The following is a 23919-nucleotide window of genomic DNA, read 5'->3' as shown; positions in this document are numbered from 1 at the left end:
TCCTGGCAGAGGTGAAGTCTGAGTTTTAGAGGATCATAGGAGGTAAACAGGGATACGGTTGCTAAGGAAATGCCAAGGAAGGGCTGTGAGTATTGGGGAAGTGAAAGACTATGCAAAACCACTGGAAATGCGCGCGCACACACACACACACACACACACACACACTGGTGTGGCTGGTATGTTAGCTGGGAGTGTCGGGAGAGCAGTTTCAGGGAAAGGAGGGGTGATACTCAAAGCAGAGAAACCAGTTCACAAGCTCAAGCATATGTAATTGTGGGTGCCTGGGGTAGGAGTGAATGCCAAGGCCAGGAGCGGCGGCCCACACTTTTACCCAGCACTCGGGAGGCAGAGGCAGAGGCAGGGGGATCTCTGAGGTCAAGGCCAGCCTGGTCTACATAGCAAGTTACAGGGCAGCCAGGGCTCTATAAAGAAACCCTGTCTCTAGACTGAATCCACGAACTGGAGACATAGCTGCAGTTGATGATGACTGTGGTTGTGGTCATTTCCAGGCTAAATGTGTAGACCAGCGAGAAGCCTGAGAGTAGAGAAGACCAGTGTTTAGGGGAGAGGCTCAGACTGGAGGCAGAGGTCATGTGGGAAGGCATGGAGGAGGCAAGTTAAAGCCCCTGGGAAGCTATGAGCATCAGAACCGAGTTAGTCAGCATTCAGTGCTGGAGCTTCCCTGGCCGTGATGTGTGCTTATCTTCACAGTTAAACCCTGTATCTCTTGATAACAGGATTGTCTCTTGTAGTTCTGAAGCATCCTAGGCTGGTATCTTTGGGTTAACTGGTCAACCCTCTTCCACCTCTGTATTTCATCTTATCAGAGGTGTGCGGTTGGCATTAAGTATAACCTCTTCGCTTTCCATCTTTGTGGTCAGCTAACAGGCCTGTTATATAAAGGTACTTAGTAATATAGACTGTATGCAGCAGGTCACCTGATCGTGTTTAAGAATTTCATCCAATAATCCTGATCCAGGGCAGGTCCTGCCTCCTACTGTGGGCTTACTGCTCTCAGGAAGTATTGTGCTAGAGGATCTTATTGGCTGTGTAACATTGCATTTAAAAATGAAGGCCTTACAGAGGGTTTCTAGGAAAGAGGTAACGGTGCAGATAAAACCTGATGTGATCTGGGTGTTGGCTGTGTCTGGTCTCTGTGTACCAGTGTCACGAAAGCAGTGCTCAGTGTCCCCGGTGTGCAATCTGCTTTTAGCTTTCCCCGTGTGCATTCTGCTTTTAGCTTTCCCCACTGGGAAAGTGGAGGCCCTAGTGTCTGTTACAGTTGTGTTTATTTGTGTGTGAGTGTGCACATGTGGAGGTTAAAGGACAACTTAGGGTGCTTGCTTCTCTTTCTGCCTTGTGGGTCCTGGGGCTGTAACTCCTGTGGTCAGGCTCAGCCAGCTCTCTGCTTGCTTTCCAAAGTGTACGTACAGAGAGGGGGGGAAGAGGCGAAGTCATCCAGAAACTGAGGGTCCCTCTTTCGTTACGAATAGCTTCATCCGCCTGTTGCTATTGATAGAAAACTACATTTTGTTTCTCCCCCAGCACAGTGGGAGTGGAGCAGAGCCTTCTTTCTGTCAGTAGAGCATTAGATGAAGTGCGTAGGGTTAAGGAAAATACCTGAGCTGTGGCGGAGGCAATCCCTGAAAAATAGTGTGCTGTTCACCTCAGCTCTCCCCAGAGGAAGGAACTCCTATTTCAGAAAGAAAGAAGCAGCCTCACTTCTCTTATTGTTTCCAGTGGGAGGTGGGGAGGCAGGGTTTTCTTTAAGAAGAATTATTTCTTTTTAATGGAGAAGAGAGAAATATCACATGGGACTGAAAGGGAAAAAAAAAATGTGACCTAATATCCAGATAGCAAGATATTCCTTTTCTGAAACTCGATGAGAGGAGCCCAAAGGAGTACAAGAGGAGGAGAACACGGGGCTAGCCTTGATCCTCAGCCACAAGCGCCAGGGCTTGTCTGCCAGCACAGCGGCATGCTCAAAGAACAACAGTAGGGGGCAGAGCATTGGGGTGGGAGAAACAGTCCTGGAGCCTCTGGAACCCCACAACTTAGAAACTGGAGACCACCTCCAGTGGCGAAGGCGTGTGGGCAAAGTGGGGTGCTCACTTGAAGGCTATCACGCCCCAGCATTTGGTAGAGTGAGCTTTCAGCTCTGGTTGGCTGGCAACCAGGGAAACCAGACACCAGGAGCCAGCTCTGTAGGTAAGACCCAGTGGTGTCAGACTGAGGTCATTGTATAGAGAAGGATGTTTACTGAAACTCCAGATGAAAGTCCTACCCAACATGAGGCTTTTAAAAACTGAAATAACAAAGTACCCAGAGTCTGTCCCCACCAGCCAGAGCTTCTAACCCAACCCTCAACACACAAAGGTAGAGAACTGGAGCCATTACACCTAGAGGTGAAACTCCTGTGCCGCTCCTGTCTCCACCAGCCCACTGAGCTGTCTTCTCTGGCTTAGTTATCTAGGGGAAGATATTTGAGCAGTGGCTAAGTAAACAAGGGTAATATTCTGTTTCAGGCAAATGAGCCACTGTGGTTTTAATAAGAAGGAGGGCTACTTTGTCCCTCTCTTGAGTTGAAGATATTTTAGGCTGTCAGAGCATATATAAAACTGCTGACAATCATAGATGCTGCTAAGCCCCAGCTACACAGTACAGCATACAGCAGAGAAGTGGTCACTCCACAGCGTCCATTGCAAAACAGTTTAGAAGCTGCAAGTGATCCGCTTTGGGGCTGTTTCCCCCATCAAAAATTACTTAACACTGAGGCCGGTGGCATCCTCCTGTAGTCCTAACGACTCTGGTGCCTGAGGTAGGGAGAGCAAAAATTTAAGATCTGATTAGAGGGAGATCAAGACCAGCCCACATGATTTTGAAATACCTATCTCAGAATAAAAAGCCAAAACAGATGTGCAGGGGGCACAAATCCAAACTGAGAGATACGAAAGAGCCCCTGTTGTGTGGGTGCCTCACAGAGGCATATGCAAAAATGGGAGTCCTGCTCGCTCGCTCAACTGTAAGGATGCAGGGCAGGACGTTGGTCACGGGCCTTTAACCCCAGCAGTACTCAGGAGGCAGAGGCAGGCAGATCTCTGAATTTATTCCTAGGGCTCAGGGTAGCCAGAGTGGGTGTAATGATGTAAACTGATACCAGCTCGACTTGGCATTCCTCCCAGCAAGCTGTGCCAGTCTTTGCCACTGTGGTATGTGAGAGACTCTCACTGTGCCTTTGTGCACACCTCTGTAGTGGCCAATGACGTTGAGCACTTTTCCATAAAGGTATATCTTTTTGGTAAAGGGCCCATGTTAGTCAATTGACCTATTTCTCTCACTGATTAGTAAAGGTTTTTATGTTGGATATATCTGTTGCAGCTCTTGGAATGTTGAAATATTGAGTGACTGAGATCAATGGTTAAACCACCATTTACTCTTGTAAAGGACTCATTAAGACATGTCCCACATGCAGGAAAGCCGACTTTCAGGGACTGCCCACAGTGACGGTAGAGGGAGAAGTTGTGCTGAGGAGGGGCTAGCAGTAAATGCACTCAGATGTATAGACTAGGTGATGGTTCTGCTAAACAAAAGCTTCGAGCAGGGTAGTGCAAGCTTGCAATCCAACACCTGGGAGGTAGAAGCAGAAATGTAAATTCAAGGTCAGCCTTGACTGCAGATGGAGACTGAGGACAGTTTAGTCTATACAAAACTCTGCCTCAAAGAACAGAATGTCTAAATAAATAAGATACAAAAGGTATTTATATTTGAAATGAATTTTTTAGGCATGTTTAATGATTTATTATATTAGGTAATTCTTCCTCCCTTTCTTCCCCTTTCCTTTCTTCCTCTTTCCTTTCTTCCTCACTTCCTGGCAGGGTCTAACATATCCCTGGCTAGCCTGGAATTCACTCTGTAGACCAGGCTGGCCTGGAATTCAGAGATCTGCCTGCCTCTGCTTCCCGAGTGCTGGGATCAAAGGCGTGCGCCACCGCCGCCTGCTTACATTAACCATCTTCTAGTGCAGAGAGGGAAGTATATTCACAAGACCACCACCAAAAGGCAAATGGTAAAGGGGATGGGAGGAACTCCAGAGGCACTCATTCCTCCTCCCTAACTGTCCTGGTACTGTTAGCAAAGGTAACTAGAGATTGTCCGAGTTAGGGGAGGTATGGCAAAAATAGGAAATATAAAAATGAGAATATACATGAAAAACCAAATGTCAGAAAACCAAATATGTTATAAATAGGCTCAACTCCCCTAATGACTTTCAGGTTCATAGTGTTAGCACCAGGAAGACTGTTAGCCTCAGCTTGCTGTGGGAAGCACCGTGACTTGGTTGCTGATTCACAGTACATGTAGCCTACCTCAGCCTTGCAGAGTGGGCCTCCTCCCTGGCCCAGAGGCACAGCATTGCCTGCAGAGAGAGCTCCAGCTGCAGCCCTTGCAAGGTACTGTAATCCTGGCTGCAGTGTTGTGTAATTCCGCAGGTGGCGCTTGGCAGGGCAGGCAAATCTGAGTATCCTGTCACGAAAGATCAGGGCTAGCTTGTCGCATCTGCAGTCTGGGTGGGTGACATGTTTCTGGATACTTGTGTTTCCTGTGGACTGAAAGTTAGATCTAAATACTTGTTTAGCCTATAATGAACCTCCCCCCTCCAGGTTTCTAATTGTTCCCTCTGTTAGTGATGCCCTGGTAACACCCAGGTTAAGGTGGCGACATCAGATATTGCCATTGTAGAGTTACTTTGTCCCTTCTGCATCCAACAATCATCCTTGGGATTGCCAGATCCACCCTTGGATTAATTTTCCATTGTGATGACAGAATCATGATTTTTGTCATTCTCTCAGTCTTTCTTGTGTTTAATTCCTGGCATTTTTCTGAATGTTAGCAGGTTTAGAAAGCATTCTCTCTAGGTGAAATAGTCCAGCCACAGAATAATGTATATTCCATGATTCCACTTACGTAAGATATCTAACGCAGTCAAACTTGCAACTTCCCACCTTCTACACCCTCCACCCTCTGACAGACATCATTCTATTTAATTAAAGTATCCTTAAAAAGAGTATGCTGTGGCTCAGTATTGAGCACTTACTGTTCTTCCAGAGGACCCACATTTGCATCCCAGCACCCATGGTGGATGTAGTCGCAACTGCCTGTAACTCTAGCTCTAGGGGCCTCCTTGGGTACTTGCACTCATATCACACACACATACACACATTTCTCAGAGACATCTGATATTTAGCAGCATACAGGTGGACACAGTATGCATGGTTGTGAGAAGTGGTGGTCTATTTATTTAGCTCACATTGATGTCTCTATATATATCCTGGTGGATGGGTCTATTTAAACAAGTCTAAAAGTTTTTTCCTACAAGCTCGATTTCAATGATACAAAGGTGTTCCCAGGGTTTACAAAGCAGCTTCCCCTTTTTGTGGTGCAGGCAGACTTTGTACAAGGACGCAGCTTTTCTGTGGTGGTCAGGAGAGGTCTCTCTGCATTCCTGGGTCATTGTTTCATCAAGAGAGCTTCCTCTTCCAGTGTCTGCATCCATGTGTGCTTGCTACGGTTACCTTCTCCTCATTCAGCTCCTCCCAAGTTTGACTGGTTGGAAACTCCTTCCTTCGGGCCAGCTCTGATGCCTCTTGGACATGTCCCACCAGTGCTCACCCCCAGGCACGCTATTTGTACTTGTTTGCTCTTTATATAAGATGTTGGGAGTGCGTGCTGTACTCTTTTTGGCCTTAGATCTTCTCTGAGCCTGCCTGGCCCTTTGGTGCAGTTAAGAGCACTTACTCTCTAAAGTCGGAATAGAGAGCAGGGAGTGCTCATGACTTCTAGACGGTTGAGGCTTTTATGCTATTTTGGTGAATAGATACTAAGTTCATAGTAATTTCCATAGTTTAGCTCTTGACTGCCCTTCAAGGGTCTATGAGTCGAAGACTGGGTTCCTAACCTCTGGCACTACTGGGAGAAAGTGGGACCACTAGGAGGTGGGTCCTAGTGGAAGGAGGTTACGTGACTGGTATTATGCACTTGTGTGAAAAAACTTTTCATGGAGAGAATTTGACAAACTTGTCTACTCAACCCAAATAGGGATCTCAAGAAAACTAAAGTGCGGATACCACCAAAGTCTATCTTAGTGAAGCAATGATTTTTATTGGAGTTACTTACAGGGGTATGGGTAAGGGGTTACTTACAGAAACGGAAATTATACTGACATCTGCATCCAAGACCCACCCCAACATGGTGACAGCTCACTAAAGCTGGGTGACTCTTGTCTAAACCTCTTCCAGGCACCTTGACTGGTTTCTGCTTCTTCCAGGCAGCTATTCTAGTCTCAGGGTCTTCTTTGTGGCTCAGCTCTGGCTCTTGTTGCTTAGTCAGGCCTGGAGGGGCCTAGTGAATCCGGTCAGTTTTAGGGACTTCCTGAAGCTTTTTCAAGTTGCTTACCTTCCTACTTAGCATCTCTGCAGGATGCATCTCCTTCCTCCTCTCTGCTTCCCAGCTGCCATAAGGAGACCAGTCCTCCTGTGCCCTGCATTCCTACTGTGATATTCTGTGCTACCACAGACCCAAACATCAGGGTCAAATGACCATGGGCAAAAATCTTTCAACACCAAGAGCTAGAGCAAACCATTTCTCATTGTAAGTTCGTTATCTCAGGTGTGTAGGTCTCCAGGTGTTGAAAGGCCAAGCAACACATTAAACATTTGCAATTCAAATTAAGTATAGGACTTTTACAAAACTTTGATATTTATAGTTGTATCTCTTAATACTATTAATGTTAACACCTAACTCAGGAACCTATAAAAGTGTCGTATATATGATGACTATGTAAAGCGCAAATTGGACCAGTGAAGTGGCTCAGCTTACTGTGCATGTCCGTCAACCCAGGCTTGGCCCCCAGAACCCATGTAGAGGCAGGGAGAGAACAGACTCCATACAGTTGCCCTCCTACCTCAGCACACGTGTTATGGCACATATGTGTGCACACGAAATAAAATTTTAAAGCAAAAGCTGTAAAATGAGATATTTACAGAACGAGAAATGGGCGCTGTTGGGGTTTATGTGTGGACACACAAGCTTCATAAGTAAACATACATGTAAGTAAGCATACATGTTGGGTCACATGTCTTTTCATAGAGTATTTCCAAATACTGTTCACCTCCATATGAAAGCATACTCAGGAAGGGAGGCACACTTAAGAGAAATGGTGGTTTTAAGACACACTTGGGCTGTGTTGTCAACTGCTTCAAGTGGCTTTGGTTTTTCTTGGCATTTGGGATGTCTTCTCTGTGTTCGGCAGCAGAGAAACCTGCCCAGCTGGTTTCTAAATTGGCTTGGCTTGGGACAGAACTGTTGGGCCTAACTTTTTAGTTGCACCTTGAATGTCTCCTTTCTCTTCCACAACCTGTGAGTTGAAGTTTTCTGATTTGGGGCAAAAGGTAAGCCAGCAAAGCTACCCTGGTGTTCGGCGGCCTTGCAAGACCCTGGTCATGACTTTGAGTTTTCTCTACGTAGCAGAAGCTGGAGCAAAGCCCAGAAGTTCTGGCACGTTTACACATTGTTTTCTGTAGATGTAGCTGTCTACTAGAACTATAAAGAGCGTTCAGACCACTCTGACTCTGACCCCCACATTTTCCAGGCTGTGCTCTCCCAGCCTCTCCCTTGCACCCTCTGTCTGTCATCTTCTGGTTTTCTATGGTTCAAAATAGGGTATATTTGGAGTAAGTCATTTTAAAACTGGTTGAAGCCATTCATAAAATGCTGAGACCTTGACATCTGATAGCTCATCTAATCCTCGACTGTTCTGTAATGTATAACTATCATTTAATTGCTCTGAGGCTTATGAAGGTTGTGTAACTCGCTCAAAGCCTCACAGTTGTTGACAGAGCCTGAACAATAGCGGCCTATTGAGCTCATGTTATGTGCCAAAACACTGGGCTGAGCCTTTTTTTTTTAATTTTACACATACAGGCATAGGGATTAGAGAGGTGGGAACAAAACCATCCCTGTTGCCCAGGTTCCTGTCCACAAGACCCATATTTGTCCTTTTGTGTAACAGTTGCATAATAAAATGGATCCACTTGTTGAGAACCTGATGTGTACAGGGCGCTCTGGGAGAACCCAGTAAGGCCTTAGCAGACACACAGCCAGCTGAGGTGATGGCTTGGTGAGTAGCCTGGGGGCTGAAGGAGACAGGTGATCCAGGAGCTCATTGGCCAGTCAGTCAGTCAGCCAAAATGGTGAGCTCCATGCTCAGTGAAATTATGTCTCAAAAGATGCATGCCTTTAATCCCAGCACTTGGGAGGTAGAAACAGGCAGATCTGAGTTCGAGGCCAGCCTGGTCTACAGAGTGAGTTCCAGGGCAACTAAGGCTACACAGAGAAACCCTGTCTCAAAAAACCAAAAAAAAAAAAAAAAAAATCTGGGGTAGGGGGGCTGGTGAGGGTGTGGCTCAGCGAGTAAAGTGCTCTCATACAAAAGGACTGGAATTTGGGTCCCCAGGACCCACACAAATGCCAGATGGACATGGCAGTCCACCTGTAATTCCAATGCTCTGAAGGGGGGACCAGGGATCCTGGAGCAAGGCTAGATTGGCTAAGTGTGGGTTCAAGTTCAAGATTTTGGTATTGAATAAGGTAGAGGTAGATCAAGAAAGACGCTGTTGTCTACCTCAGGCTCTTGCACACACATGTGTGAGCATGAGCATAAGACACCCGGTATTGATGCATGGCTTCCACACATGAACATGTAGGTGAGTGAGTGCACCCCCGTGTGTGCATGTAATATAAAGGAGGAAGAAAGGAAGGTACTGTGCTCGTGAGAAGACATTTAAGGACTCGGGGGCCTGGCTGTGGTGGTGCTGTGAGGGGGGGAGGGGTTGTGCTGAGATGGTATGTGTGGAGGTGCTGTGGACAGTGTGTTGAAATCATGTTCTACCTTCTGTGGAGAGTCCTCAGCAGGAAGAACCATGAGCAGACTTCTGTTGGGGGGATGTGGCTGGTGCTATAGAAAGGATGCCTTAGGATACGGGAGACATGGTTTGCGGAGAGACAACTGTTCTCCTGATCGATGCCAGAGAGCACTCAGGAGCATCTGCTAAGCTGTACGCAAACATAGCTAACAGCTCTTTAAAACAAGAATGGGGATGAGACTGAACTCGGCATAAGCTTGCTATAACTATGTTACTAGCATTGGTAATGACCCATGAATACCTTTATGCTTGTGTATTACAGATGTGTATATTATGTATAATATTGGAAATATGCCCCCCCAAATGCCTGGAAGTAATTTTCTGTACATAAATCTATGTCCAGATACTTAACATTCCATCCTCGGGTTCGGTAACGTCCAGCTCTTCGTGGTGGGACTGGAGGCCACCTCCAATAATTTCCCATTATCAACAATACCATGAGCATTTGTGTCCCATCCCCCCATCCCCGTCTATTTTCCTGCCCTAACCCCTGACCTTCTGTTGAGACAACTCTGTGTAGCCCAGGATGGCCTAGAACTTGCTATGTATGTAGCCCAAGCTGGCCTCAAACTCAAAACTTTTTTCTCATCCTCTTTAGTGCTGAGATTACAAATGCATGCAGTCATGCAAATACAACCAAATTATTTATTTATTTATTTATTTATTTATTTTATGTAAGTACGCTGTAGCTGTCTTCAGACACTCCAGAAGAGGGTATCAGATCTCCTTATGGACGGCTGTGAGCCACCATGTAGTTGCTGGGATTTGAACTCAGAACCTTTGGAAGAGCAGTCAGTGCTCTTAACCGCTGAGCCATCTCTCTAGCCCACAACCAAATTCCTAAACATAAATTCTTTAAAATTCTAAAATTGCTGGGTCAGACCAATGTGCACATGTTGTTTCAGCATGGGCTGCATGGGTCTCTGACCCGCTTGCTTCCTGTGCCCTCTCCAGTAGACTGTCAGCAGAGGACCCGGCAAAGCCTGACCCATGGAGGCGGAGAGGAAGGGCTTTACCCATGTCCAAGCCACTCGTAATTCCCGGGAATCGTTCCCTCCGCTTCTTGTTCTCTTTGGTTACTGTCCTTTCCGAGCTGCAGGAGGGTGTGATAATTAAGTGTGTTCTAGATAGTTCTCCCTGTGTGATGTTTGTCTTCAGGTTGACTTTTGATTGTGATTTCTGTGAGGTTCCCTTTGCTTAAATTTAAATTTATTGGGGTCTACTGGATTTTATGTTATGGTTTGAGATGTTCCCTACTCCGTGGTTACTTGATTAATCTTGTTTGTTTTTTCAGCCACTTGTGTAATTTAAGTTTATTTGTAGTGTGTGTGTATGTGTGTATGTGGGTGTGTGTGTGTGTTCATGTGAGTGGGGAGGTGCCCTCATAGAAGCTGGAGTTACAGGCAGTTGTAAACTGCCTGACAAGGGTGCTGGTCCTCTGGAAGAGCAGCAAGTGCTCTTAAATGCTGTGCTGTCTTCAACTCTAATTTTATAGGGGGACTTGAGGAGGTGACTTTAAATTTCTAACTATGAATCAAATGTTTCTACCTTGTTGTTCCAAAATCAAGCATTCAAAATTTCATCCCTTCCTGGTGTGAAATGCCATGAGGGGAGATTGTGTGAGTCAATTGTCCAGCCAGCAGGAGCATCTGCTCTTTAAAAGGGAGTAACCATGTATCGTGTCTTGTATCTACCATAAAACAGGGCATAATCTTCTATACAAAATGAATATGAACTCATATTTATTTTACATGCATGAATTTTGCCTACATATATGTCTGTCTACATGTATGTCTGTGTATACCACATGCATGTTTGATGCCTGTGGAGGCCAGAAGAGAACACGAGATATCCAGGAACCAGAGTTACAGATAAGCTACCATGTGTATGTTGAGAACTGAACCCAGGTCCTCAGTAAAAGCACTGCTGAGACACCTCTCCAGTCCCCTAGAATCTTAAAAACTTTTTTTTTTACATTATACACCTCTCTCTCTCTCTCTCTCTCTCTCTCTCTCTCTCTCTCTCTCTCTCTCATTAGATGGTAGGCTATAGTACTGTGTTGCATCCCAGCTGTGAGTACTACATTTTATTTATCCATTCCACTGTTGCTAGATTATGAGTATGTGTGGTCGGTGTGTGCTGTTATAAATAACCACACACTGGACATTCTCACAGCTCAACAGCTGAAAATTCTAAGGTTGATATGCTCAAAGATCCTGTAACTGGTGATGGCTCCTTTTTCTTTTCTTTTCTTTTCTTTTCTTTTTTCTTTTCTTTTCTGGGTGTTGTTGTTGTTTTGGTTTTTTCGAGATAGGGTTTCTCTGTGTAGCCCTGGCTGTCCTGGAACTCACTCTGTATACCAGGCTGGCCTTGAACTCAGAGATCCGCCTCCCTCTGCCTCCCAAGTGCTGGGATTAAAGGCGTGCGCCACCACTGCCCAGCTGAGGACTCCCTTTCTAGCTGGGATGTAGGCTCTTCCCTGATGTGTCTTTACTTGGTCCAGAGCATGGGCAAGGAGAAGATTCCTGTCTCTGTGGTGTGTAGATGTATATGTGCTTGCTTGTGTGTAGGGACCTGACATCCACATCTGGTAACTTCTTGGTCATCTCTCCCTTATTTTTTTAAGACAAGGTCTTTCACTGAACCTGGAGCTCATCAGTTTAGCTAGGCTTGGGTGGTTAATGAGCTCAAAGGATCCACCTATTTTTCTACACACACACACACACACACACACACACACACACACACACACACACACACAGTGTCCCACCTCCCTAAGTTGTGTTTATAGACACAAGTTGCCATGCTCAACTTTTTCATGGTTGCTGGTGATCTGAGCTCATGACTCATGTTTGCACAGCCAAGTACTTTACCCACTGAGCCATCTTCCCAGATCCTGTGTCTCTTGTAAGTGTTGTGCAGCTTGAGAGGAGGAGGGAGAGAGAGAGAATGAGAAAACAGAACATACATGCATGTAGATAACCCATGGGCTATAGGCAGCAGTTCTGCTCAGTATGGATGGATGTTAGCAACTGAATGCTGGTCCTCTATATAAGAGATCTTAACTGCTGAGCCATCTCTCCAGCCCCAGTGGCTTCATTACGTCTTGGAAACCTCACCTCTTGGTGCTGTCACTCTGGGGTTTAGACTTCAACTTACACTGTTGGGCACAGTCTTTCTACCTTTGCATGTTGCCCCCAGTTTTAACTATTGCTAATAATATTATGAGAATCCTTTCATACCTGTTTCATTGTGTGTGACCAGAATTTCTTATGGAATCAGATAGCAACAACATTTTCCCGTCAACTTTGGTGTGTATCTGGGGGTCAGAGGGCAGTTTGTAGGAGCTGATTTCTTCCTCTGTCTATTGAGTGGATTCCAGGGATCAGACTCAGATCATCAGGCTTGGTGGCAGTGCTTTTACCCACTGATCCTTGTTTAAAAGACAACAGCAAACTTTATTTTTTGTAATTAATCATTGGTAATTATTAATCCCGTGCATTTTGACATGCTGTCATGTTAATTGGCTTATGTAATTACATACATTTAAAATGAAAGATTAATGTCGTACACCGCTCACTAGACTCCTGAACCCTCCTCAGTGGTTTCCATTGGTTTCCTCCTCCTGTTCCTTATAGCCGTCTCCCTTCACAGAAGCCAAAGTTAACCAATCTAAGCTTGTGTGGCTCACAGTTCCAGTCTGACTGCCTCGCAGGGTCATTCGGAACACTTGGCTGAAATGATTACTGCTCAGGGAATCTGTCTGATTCTTTCGCTTTGGGAAATCCATTTAAGCTCATTTAAAAGGGTACACAAGTCAATAGGTCATCTTTCATCAGATAGAGCTCACATAGCATGATATTAGCTATTTCAATGTGAGCGGGGAGTTCTCACACACCGCACAGCCAGCTCTTGTCTCATTCTTCGATGCTTCCACTGCCCCCAAATGAAACACCACACCAGCTCGCCACCACTCTCCCTTGTTACATACAGATTTATCTGCTCGGGAGATTTGCATGAATGGAATGGTACATTTCTGGCTCCATTCACTTAGTGTTTTCAGGCCTCGGGAATGTCGGGATGCATCAGTACTTCGTTTCTCTTTATTTTTAAATGTTATATTTTATGGTGAGGAATGTGTGGTTGCAGGGGCCAGAACCTGGGGGAGTCGATTCTTCCACTGCGTGAGTCTCAGGGATGAACTCTAGCCTCTAGGCTTATGTGACAAGCCCCTTTACCCACAGAACCAAATCACCGGCCCTGTTTGATTTTTTTTTTTTTTTTTTAAGCCATGGTAAAATATACTTCACACAAAGTTGTCATTTACTTGTGTATAAATGTGCATGCCACTTGAGTGGTTGACTACATGTGGTATATTATTTTGCCGTCACCACTGTCTGTTTCCAAACCTTTGTCACCTTAAATAAAGCTCCCGTGTCTGTGGTAGCATTTTTGTACAGTATGCTTAAGGTCTTGCATCCAACCCACAACACTACAACAAAGAATTTACTCCTTATGGCCAAATGATGGTCTTTGGGTGGATTGGATGTGCCACGTTTAACTTAACTCTGCCTGTTGATGGATAGCTGTGTTTGGAGGGATGCTACTGTGAGCCGTGGAGCCGATTCCTTTCTGGGGTGTTTCTGGGGCAGCTTGCTAACTCTTTAGCTTTATTGGCTGACAGTGAGCCGAAGTCCAAATGGTTAGACCACAGGCTTGACAACACTTGATTTTATCAGATTTCTAAATGGTCTCATCTGGTGGATATATTTTATTGTGAGTTTAATTGTGTTGTGCATTTCCTGATAGGGATGGAATACAGTTTTTACATGTTTATAAGCTATTTGTAACATACTTATTAACTTCTTCTTAGTGGCTTGCCTTTCTGAATTAGTGTTGCCTAATTGTCTCCAAATAATACTTGCTCTTGGTATTTCTGCAGAACAAATAGTGGAGAAAGATGAAGGCCCATATTACACTCACCTGGGATCTGGCCCCACAGTAGCCTCTATCCGGGAACTCATGGAGGATCGGTGAGTGACGCTGACGTCCAGGGAGCACGGGGTGTGTCGGTGGAATATGAATGCTAAGCACCTGCCCAGAGGTTCCGTTTGGGAATCTTCCTCCCTGTCCTGGGTGTCGTTCCATCTGTAGGTCTGCCTTCTGTCTGCCCCACCCCGTCTCTTGTTCCTAAAGAGGCTTTGTTGAAGAAACCCTGCTGGGTGGTTGTCTTATGGAATTAGTTCCCACAGCCTGATTTTCTGGGATAGCTTTTCCACAGTGTTGTTTAGCAAGCTTCCTTGTTTCCTCACCCCCACCCAAATTATTTTATACGTGGACTCTGTCCTGATTTCCTATATAAGATGATGTTGCACATTTATCCAAGAAGTCCTGAAAGACTCTGGGTATTTGGGGGTCAGGGTACACACTGCTACAGAAGTGGTTCATTATTTTTAGGTCACTTTAGAGGAAATGTCTGAGTTGAGCTATGGCTCTTCTTGATGGGGGCTGGGGGTGTTGAAGATATCAAGAGCTTACCAATTCAGTACTGAGTGGGAGAGAGGATTCACTTTGTGTTTGTTTCATTTTTCAAGAATGGGTTTCTCTGTGTAGCCCAGGCTGTCCTAGAACTCACTCTATAGCCGAGGCTGACCTCAAACTCAGAGATCCGCCTGCCTCTGCTTTCCCATGGAGTTATTTAAAAGCTCCTTTTTCTCTTTCTTTCTTTCTTTCTTTCTTTCTTTCTTTCTTTCTTTCTTTCTTTCTTTCTTTCTTTCAAATCTGTTCACATAAAGACTTTTTATGGAGGTCTTGTTTGTTTTGGGAGTCCTGGAAATCACTATGTAAACCAAGCTGTCTTCAAATGCAGAGACTCTGAGTCTGCTTTCTGAGTCCTGATATTTAAGGTGTGTGCCACCACGCCTGGCTCACATAGAGCCTTTAAAGTTTGTGCACAGGCCACAGCAAATAGGAGTCCCGAGTTGCTGTCTGTGGAGTGTGGTGTAGCTCTCTGGCTAAGAGTGTGACTGCTGTAGGTACCCGAGTCTCACCCGGATCCTATACTTTACTACTGAGTCCCCTGGGGCAGTTATATGACTATTTTCTTATCTACAAAACAGAGCTGGCACAAGAATATGGATAGAAGTGCTGTGCACATAGACGGAACAGGCATATAAAGCTGAAGTACTTGTTACAAGTGCTCAGTAAAGGGTGGGCTGTCTGTCGCGTGTGAGCACCGATGTTTTCAAAACTAACCATTTAGAATTTTAAATAAAACCTAAGCAAAGGTGATCTAGATCTGCTTGTGCATACACATACCATTTTGTGGAAGGTTTACTGGCTTAGGTTCTACAAACACGGAAGGCTAGTCTTGTGTGCCAGGGGGAGCCGGGCTAAGCCGGGGGGGGGGGGAACTGGGCTAAGCCTGTCAGAGCATAGGGGATGGGATGGAGACTGGATCTGCTGAAAGCTGAGTAGATGGGGTTGCTGACCTGCAGTAATCATTCTTCATTTCCTATGCCATCTGGAAACGTTTCTATTCCAAATAACCACCAGAAAAGTCTGTCTGATCAAAGACCCACTCTAAATGCAGTCCTGATTTAAAGGGCCCTGCCTGAGCCCAGGACAAGGGACTCAGCTGTACATCTGTATGTCCTTGCCATAGGCCTCCTTGCGTGCCTGACAGCTTGCAGACTGCACCAGGCCATATTTAGATAGTCACTTTCTTTTACTTTTGGGTTTTTTTGTTTGTTTTGGGGGAGGAAGTATTTGTTTGTTTGTTTGTTTGTTTGTTTTAGTTTGTTGAAAGTCCTAACCCAGGCAGACCTCAGACTTAACTGTGTATCTGACGCCATCCTAGTTCTCCCGCTTCTGCCTCTAAGCCTTGGGTCTGACCCACCCCTCCAGGCTTGGCCAGTGGTTTTGGTAAGGGATGGCAGTGCTTTATTAGCTCAAGTTTGAGCTGGGAGAGTGTATTGTAGTTGTAGATCAATCTGGTCGTACTCCTCTGGGCGATGTTAATAATTTTATAAGCTTGCCAGGCAGCTTTCTGAGTAACCTTTAACTTTTTAGCAGAGGACCTTCTGGAACGAGGGCCTGAGGGAGTGAGAGTGGTGAGACTCTACCTGTTCTTTCTCCCTGCTTTAAACATAATTTGATTTCCCATAAGTCAGATCCTCCCAGGCTCGTCTCTTGAACACAGAGCCTGTGATCACACTTGGGTAGCAGCTTGTCTTCCCCTCTTCTCTGGGTTTAGCTTACAGATAGATGTCTTATTATTCTGGAGTAAGGAGGGAAGCAGGTGGGCGATGGATTTCTTACGAGGGCCTTGTTTGTGGCTTGTCCCAGCTGACATTGTCTGTGCCTCTCTTCATTTTTTCTTCACAGCACTACTGTATTGTCAGGTGGGCCAGAGTCAGGGAGGGATATATACACTGACATCAAGGGGATTTCGATGGCTTTTAGCTGTTTGCAGGGCACAAATCTGGAGGAGATGGTAGAGTTGAAAATAGATTCTAAGGAGGTTGGAGAGATGGCTCAGTGGTTAAGAGCACTGACTGCTTGCTCTTCCAGAGGTACTGAGTTCAATTCCCAGCAACTATATGGTGGCCTACAACCATCTGTAATGGGATCTGATGCCCTCTTCTGGTGTGTCTGAAGACAGCTACAGTGTACTCGTATACATAAAAAAATAAATCTTTAAAGAAAGTACATAGATTCTAAAATATCCCAGTATATTTATAGGCATCATTCCATCCTGGATATCCAGGTCCTGAGGCTAATAGATAATTGGAGTCTTGTCCAGCTCCAGTCTGTAGATGGCCCACTACCGAGAGCCTTGAGTTCTATCAAGGAAAGGATCCTCTGCAGCCTGCACTGCAGGGGGCCTGCACTGACCAAGGGCTCTATGAGCTTTAGTGGACTGTTCTCAACAATGCGCTAGACCTTATGCTGGTGACGTCCAGGTTTAATGCTTCTCAACTTTAAGCAGGAGTCCAAAGCTGCTGAGGGCTTATGACAGCACAGTCAGGACACTGGGCCTCATTCTGGGTCTTGGTACGACCTGAGAACCTGCCTACTTTCCTGGCTCCCAAGTAGTGAGACTCTTAACAATCCAGGGGCCAACCTTTAAGAACCGTAGGCCTTAGCTGTCCTTGAAGCAAGCTTCAGCCAGTCTTTGCAGATTCAGAATAGTTTACACTCGTCATGATAATTCAGGAAGTAAGGCATGAAAGGAGAAGGAACCAAAGCAGGAATCGATTGTCAATTTCTGTTCCAAGAGGAAAGGAAGCCAGTGGGATGGCTCAGTGGGTAAAGCCACTTGTTCTCAAGCCTGAGTATAATCTTAAACCCTCATGGCCAAAGGAGAGACTGACAGGTTGTCCTCTGACCTTCACACACACCACGATAGCCCCCTCAAGTGTCTTACATTTTTGGTTTTAAAGGAGCAAAAACAAATCTAGCTGGGTAGGCAACGTGGCCCTTTCTTGGTCTCCAGTGCGGCCTTTGAGGAGCTTTTCTCACAAGGACAGGACAGTGAGGAAGGAGCTGGTCAGAAAGCCAGCACCGGTGTCCTCAGCTCACCCTCCTGTAGGGAATATGATAGTCCCTCTCTGTGAGTGTTGTGGCAGACCTATGCCAGCCTTTAGCAGGGCTCCCTAGATAGACCTAGGTCCCAGGCCTGCCCTTGGGGGCTGTGTCCTGATAAAGCCTGTTGCGCTGAGACTTGTCCAGGCACCAAACAAAAGCTACGCTGTCATGTCAAACCCTGCTACAGAGGCTTTGAATGGTGTGTGCAAGCACTTCCTATAAGGGACTGGCAGCCCTCCCCTGTTAATGTGCGCAGAAACACTTCTTGCCCTCCCCTAAGAACTGAGTGAGATAGATGGCTTAGTTCAGTGTTTGAAAAAGAAACTCTGTTTCCTTTTCAGCCAGGGAAATGCAACAAGGAAGCCTTTGGGAAAGGGAGTCTCAGTAGTGGCAAGATACATGCCTGTAATCCCCACCCCAGGAGTCTAAGGTCATGAAGACTGAGTTCCTAAACCAGCCTAGGCTACAGGGTGGGGCTGTCCTCCAACAACCTCCTTAAAGAAAGCCATCCATACAGAGTGGGAAAAGCACCTTGGCCATTGGCTTTTGTCTACAAGAACCTTTGTAATCAAGGGGATTAATCATGCCAGCCTTCGTACCACTGAGCTGTACCCGAGACCAGGATCCTTGTTGGGTTGATCTGGGGTATAGTGATTCATGACAGTAGAGCAGATGAGACAAAGAATGGGTGCCTTCAAACTGCAGACATCTCGATAGCATTATGCCTTACTAAATGGCATACTTAAATGTCACAATCAATTGAATCCACTACAGAATATAAGGATATTTTTACTTAATCTTTTAAAAATGCCTGCCCATGTTGGAGCTTGAGAGCTGGCTTAGCAGGGTGCTTGCCGTGCAAGCGCGAGGACCAGAGTTTGGATGTCAGCACCCCGAGAGCAAGCCATCAGTCTCGAGAGTGCGCTCCGAGGGATCTGATGCGCTCTCCGGCTTCCATATGCTCAGGTGTGTGCACTCACACAAGCACAACATACATGGAATGAGTCCATCTTTTAAAGAATATCATGTTAATTGTTTAAGGAAAGATGCTTTTGTCACCTGTCTCCTTAGATGTTAAAATGCATTCACTAGTTCATCGATGCCTCGTTAAAGGTCCTGGGCCCGAAAGGGAGATCCTCAGGACACTCTTCAAAGAAGTCTGTGCCCCATACTGAGAGATGACTGGAAACACTCTTAGTCAAGTCCAGAATGAGTGAAGATGTACACAGCCTGTCAGGAGCTCAGTCAGTACAGAGAAAGACTGGAAGAGAGTGCATTCCAGATGGCAAGTGACCCTTGTCTGCAAAAGACATTGAGAATTTGTTTAAAAGAAGATGGCTTTTATGTTGATAAGGAGATTCGCCGAGTTCCTCCCTCATGCTTGGCATGCTTTGAGTAATACATGGACACTATCAGGCCTGGGAGGTAGAGCTAGCCCTGGACAGTTTACATCTGGGAAGCCTGAGGCCCACATGGCCTCAGTAACTTGGCCGCAATGATGTAGCTAAAGAGTGGCTCTCTGCCCATCAGGCTGTATTTGAATTAGCCTTGCCCCGTGCTGCTGTATAATGCATGTTCATGGTCAAAGCTGTGTCTGTAGACATGGTGTGGTTGAGTACATGACGTCAGAGGCCTTTGACTCTTCAGTGCTTAGGCTTCTGGCTCCCAGGAAGTGGGCATGTTTGGGGGGCTAGGGGGCAGCCTTGTCCACTGGGTGCCAACATTGGTGTTTGGTGGAGTCAGTCCCCCAGTATCCTTCAGTCACTAAGCTCACACACATACAAGCACACACTCATCTCTTTGTGCATTCGTTTATTGGATTTACAAGTAGTTAACTCAGGGGTCCTTGGCCAGCAGGGCTGTGAGCACAAATGCCTGTGGGTTCAGGCAACTTCAAGAGTCAGAAGTATTCGGGGACTGTTGTGACTAACTTTCTCTCTGCCTGAGGACAGAGGCAAGCAAGTGGAACAGGAACGGGGGGGGGGTGCCCTAACATTTGGTATTCACCGATGTGACTTCTGTCTCCTCTCTAGGTATGGAGAAAAGGGGAAAGCTATCCGGATTGAGAAGGTCATCTACACGGGCAAGGAAGGGAAGAGTTCTCGAGGCTGTCCCATTGCCAAGTGGGTGAGTGAGTGCTGGGTCTCCACAGCTGAGCTATGTCTGGGCTCACATTGTAGAACAGGTTGCAGGGCAGGTACCATCATGGGGCCCGGAGCCAATGACCTTTGTGGCAGCTGGTCACCTCTGTCCTATGTACATGCCAGCAGCAGGCATCCTGTACTGTCGGGAACTGTGTTGATCTTACACTAACTGTGTGTGAGTCCTGGGTAAAAGCTTTAGATCCTGGAAAGGAGGAGGTGCAGCTGATCTAACCTGTTATCTGACCTCCCCCCACTCCCAGCACCCCCTCCCCCAGGGTTTTGACTCCTTTTTTCTACGTGTCTGAGTGGCCAGTACTCCTGTCCCCTACCTGGAAGCCAGGGAAGACACTGAAGGTGACCAACATGAGGCTGAGGACCCTGGGTAGTAGTATGCTGAGGCTCAGTTCTTAGCAGCCTCTAAGCAGAACTCTTGGGCATCTGGCCAGAGAGAAAGTCATTGGCAGACCCCAGTTCCCTCAGCGTTGCCCTTGGGGCCCTCCCCAAGCTCTAGAAATCATGGGTGTCTGCAGCTACAAAGCTGGCTTAGAGAGAGCTAGGTTCTCGGGAACTGGTCCATGTTCAGTGCCCTAGGCACCCAGGAAGCAAGACCTGGAGACACCAGGAGACAGCTGTGATGCTAACTGTGTAGTAGTTGAGGGACAGGGGCTGGACGAATGTTGAGACTGGGCTACCCTGGAACACAGACATGAACAGGGCGACAAACATTAAAGTAGCCCAAGGAGAAGAAGCATTTCCAGTGAGGAGGGCCACATGGGCGAAGGCAGGAAGGCTGCAGGAGTTTTGTGTAGCTGACCTGGATGTCATCTGCACACTCGCCATCTTCCCGTGGGATCATTCCTTGCCTCTGCATCTCTGTGGTTCATGAAAATAACACTTCTGAACTCAAAACACGGCATGCTTGTTCTAGCACTTCTAGCCATTATTGTAGGACTTTTCACAACAAAGGAACCTGGTGCTTTTTAAAAAGAAAGTATGAATGTGCATGTTGTGTCCACCCCATGGGAGGTGGCCCTTGCAGTAAAAGGTCTAATATGGTAGGAGGTATCTCTTCAGAGAACCCGCCTGGAAAATGATGTCAGTCGTAAGAAAGACGGTAAGCAGAGTTTGACTATTAAGGCCTGGAGAACCCTGGTCCACTGTCATAGCAGCATCTGCAGATGTGTGTTAATGCCCACCACAGTGGCCTCCTATAATCTGCCGGGAGCCAGGCAACCAGTCTTGAAGCAGCATTTGACTCAGTACCTCGGTTGTATGCTTCTGAATTTCCAAGACACATTTCAAAAATAATAGTTGATTGTTGGCAAGAAATTGGGGGAATAACATCACTATGGCCTGCCTTAGACCAAGACCTCATGATCAGGGCTGTGTGACGTTTAGCATGTAAAATATTCTGTACCATTTGCAGCAAGCCACGAAACCTGCTGTAACATGCAGGACACCTTGAGAGCACTGCCATTGTCAACTGTAGATTGCATTCGATTCCTCATCCATGACCGGTGACCGAGAGCAAAGTCGGGTGACAGAGGCTGAAAGGACTGTGCTGAGGGATGGGAATAGAGAGAGATCACCAAGGATGTACAAGACCCCAGATACAGTTCTCAGCCCAGCTAAATCAAATACAAACTCTGTAATCGGCAAGATGTCTGGTTCAGTGGATAAAGGCACTTGTACACAGGCCTTGTGGTGTGAATTGCATCCCTACATCTTACGAGGTGACAGGACAGAACTGGCTCCCAAGTTATCCTTTGACCTGCATGGGGCATCATGTACAGGCACAGTAAATAAATGTTAAAAGGAAAATCTTAATTAGGAAAAGCAGAAGAATGATCTCAGGAGTTGGGGAGCATCAGAAGGGAAGAGCTGGAGCGTGAATAATAATCCATGAAAGGGAGGCTGGAGAGATGGCTTAGCGGTTAAGAGTGCTGACTGCCCTTCCAGAGGTCCTGAGTTCAATTCCCAGCAACCACATGGTGGCTCACAGCCATTTGTAATGGGATCTGATGCCCTCTTCTGGTGCGTCTGAAGACAGCTACAGTGTACTCATATACATAAAATAANTAAATCTTTAAAAAAAAAATCCATGAAAGGAGTTTCAGCTTATTCATTTATTGGAAGGAAAAGTTCTAGACCAGTGGTTCTCAACCTGTGGGTCCTGACCCCTTCGGGAGTCGCATATCAGTTATCCTGCATATTGTATATTTACATATTCATAGCAGTAGTGAAAATAGAGTTATAAAGTAGCAATGACATATTATTATGGTTGGGGTCACCACAACATGAGGAACTGTATTAAAGGGTAACAGTGTTAGGAAGGTGCTCTAGAGAAAGTGGTAGCTTCACGCTGAATGAGCCTAAAGCCACTACAGTGCACACTGACCGTGTCAGTTTGTTATGCCTACTTGTGGTACTTGTGCCTTTACACGTGGAGTTTTGTGCGAGATGGCACAGATATTAGGCGGTTTACTACAGTGGCTTCAATACCATTTCTGGCCTCTAGGAGCACTGCACCACATGGCTCACATATCCTTGTGAAGTATGCGAGTGCATACACATAAGTATGTAAATGAACAAAAAAAAATCTTAAAGTTTTTGGCCAAGTACACTAGCACACCTTTAACCCCAGCACTCAGGAGGCAGAGGCAGGCAGATCTGTTTTCAAAGCCAACATAGTAAGTTCAGGACTTACTAGAAGTACATAGAGACCCTATCCCAAAGAAAGGACAACAGACTATTAAAGCTCCCCATTTCCAGTCTTTCTTACAAACTGGTCGGAGTACCCTGTGTGGCTAAGGAGAGCTAGGTGTCTCAGCTTCCGATGAACAGATGTCCCCACTGAGCCCTGACTTTGTCAAGCGCCCTTAGCTTCTTGGCATTGCCAAACCAGCCACACCTTTCTGTGTAGCCTGCAGAGGGTGAATGGCAGGTGCGACTACATCTGTCTGCAGCCTAGGTCTTTCCTGACCTCCACACCTACGGGTCATACTTTGGAGGAGCCTCAGGCTGTTTTGCACAGTGTTATACCCTGAGTGTAAACATAGATGTGCAGCACTTTCTCTGCCCAGGTGTAAAACGTACATAGCTATGCCATACCTTCTCCGCAGACATTCTGGAACATCGTAAAACTCTTCACCATATTTCTGGTTCACACCTCCTTTCTTTTAAGTCTGTGTTGGTCACAAATGTCTTAGACTTCATCGTCATTATTTTTTATTTTGCTGTTTTAAAATGTGTTTCTGCTTCCCTAATGGTGCTGTCCTAAAGATGGACAGCTGCAGGCCTGTGGGGTAGTGAGGGGCATGTGCCATGCAGAGCTGTGTGGCCCTACAGGGAAGTAGCTCAGTCCCATGTCTCCGCAGGTGATCCGAAGACACACACTGGAGGAGAAGCTGCTGTGCTTGGTGCGGCATCGGGCAGGCCACCATTGTCAGAACGCCGTGATTGTTATCTTGATCCTGGCCTGGGAGGGCATCCCTCGAAGCCTTGGAGACACCCTCTACCAGGAGCTTACTGACACCCTCCGGAAGTATGGGAACCCTACCAGCCGGAGATGTGGCCTCAATGACGAGTATGTGTTGGAGTGGCAGAGGTGGTGATGGGGCTGTAGGACCAGGGTAGCAGGCACTGGGATGCTGGGCAGTGCTGGGTTCTGGCCCTGGCTCCACTTTACTGTTCAGCCCCAGATCAACATTAACCTATCTTTATTGGATTTTCCTACCCTTTCCTTGAGGTGCATTTAGTTTCAGTAAAGTTACCCTTTCAGTATACAGTTTGGAGGATTTTTGTTTTGTTTTTGTTGAGACGAGGTCTTGCTGTCCTAGAACTAGCTATGTAAACCAGGCTAGCCTTGAACTCAGGGAGTTCAAAGCCTGCCTCTGCCTCTGGAGTGCTGAGATTAAAGTCATACTTCACCACCCCCAGCAGTTTGGAGGATTTTGATATAGTCATATCACCCAGTCGAGATTGAGAACAGGGGTCCATGAGACGGCTCAGTGGGCAAAGGCAATTGCCACCATGCCTAACAACTTTAGTTCATTCCCCAGGACCAATATGATAAAAGAGAATTAAGTCCTGAAGTTGATGTCCACATACACATGTGCACACATGTGCACATACATGCAAGCATGCATAACTTCTGTACCCTTTATCTACAACCCTTCTCCCAGCCCTCAACAACCATGTGACTTTCC

General features: G+C 46.3%; 1 protein-coding gene across 7 annotated transcripts in view; it reads left to right on the top strand.

Moving 5' to 3' along the window:
* The window catches only part of Tet3 (tet methylcytosine dioxygenase 3), a 95571-nt gene that overhangs the window by 56906 nt on the left and 14746 nt on the right, over nucleotides 1-23919 (top strand). For all 7 annotated transcript variants that reach the window (XM_021190854.2, XM_021190855.1, XM_029535358.1 and 4 more), the window contains 3 exons: nucleotides 13921-14011; nucleotides 19601-19694; nucleotides 23089-23297. In XM_021190854.2, the coding sequence (XP_021046513.1) occupies nucleotides 13921-14011; nucleotides 19601-19694; nucleotides 23089-23297 (394 nt within the window). The remainder of the gene's footprint in view (nucleotides 1-13920; nucleotides 14012-19600; nucleotides 19695-23088; nucleotides 23298-23919) is intronic.

Source organism: Mus pahari, chromosome 2 (genome assembly GCF_900095145.1).
Source record: "Mus pahari chromosome 2, PAHARI_EIJ_v1.1, whole genome shotgun sequence".
NCBI lineage: Eukaryota > Metazoa > Chordata > Mammalia > Rodentia > Muridae > Mus > Mus pahari.
This window is presented reverse-complemented; position numbering and strand designations above follow the sequence as displayed.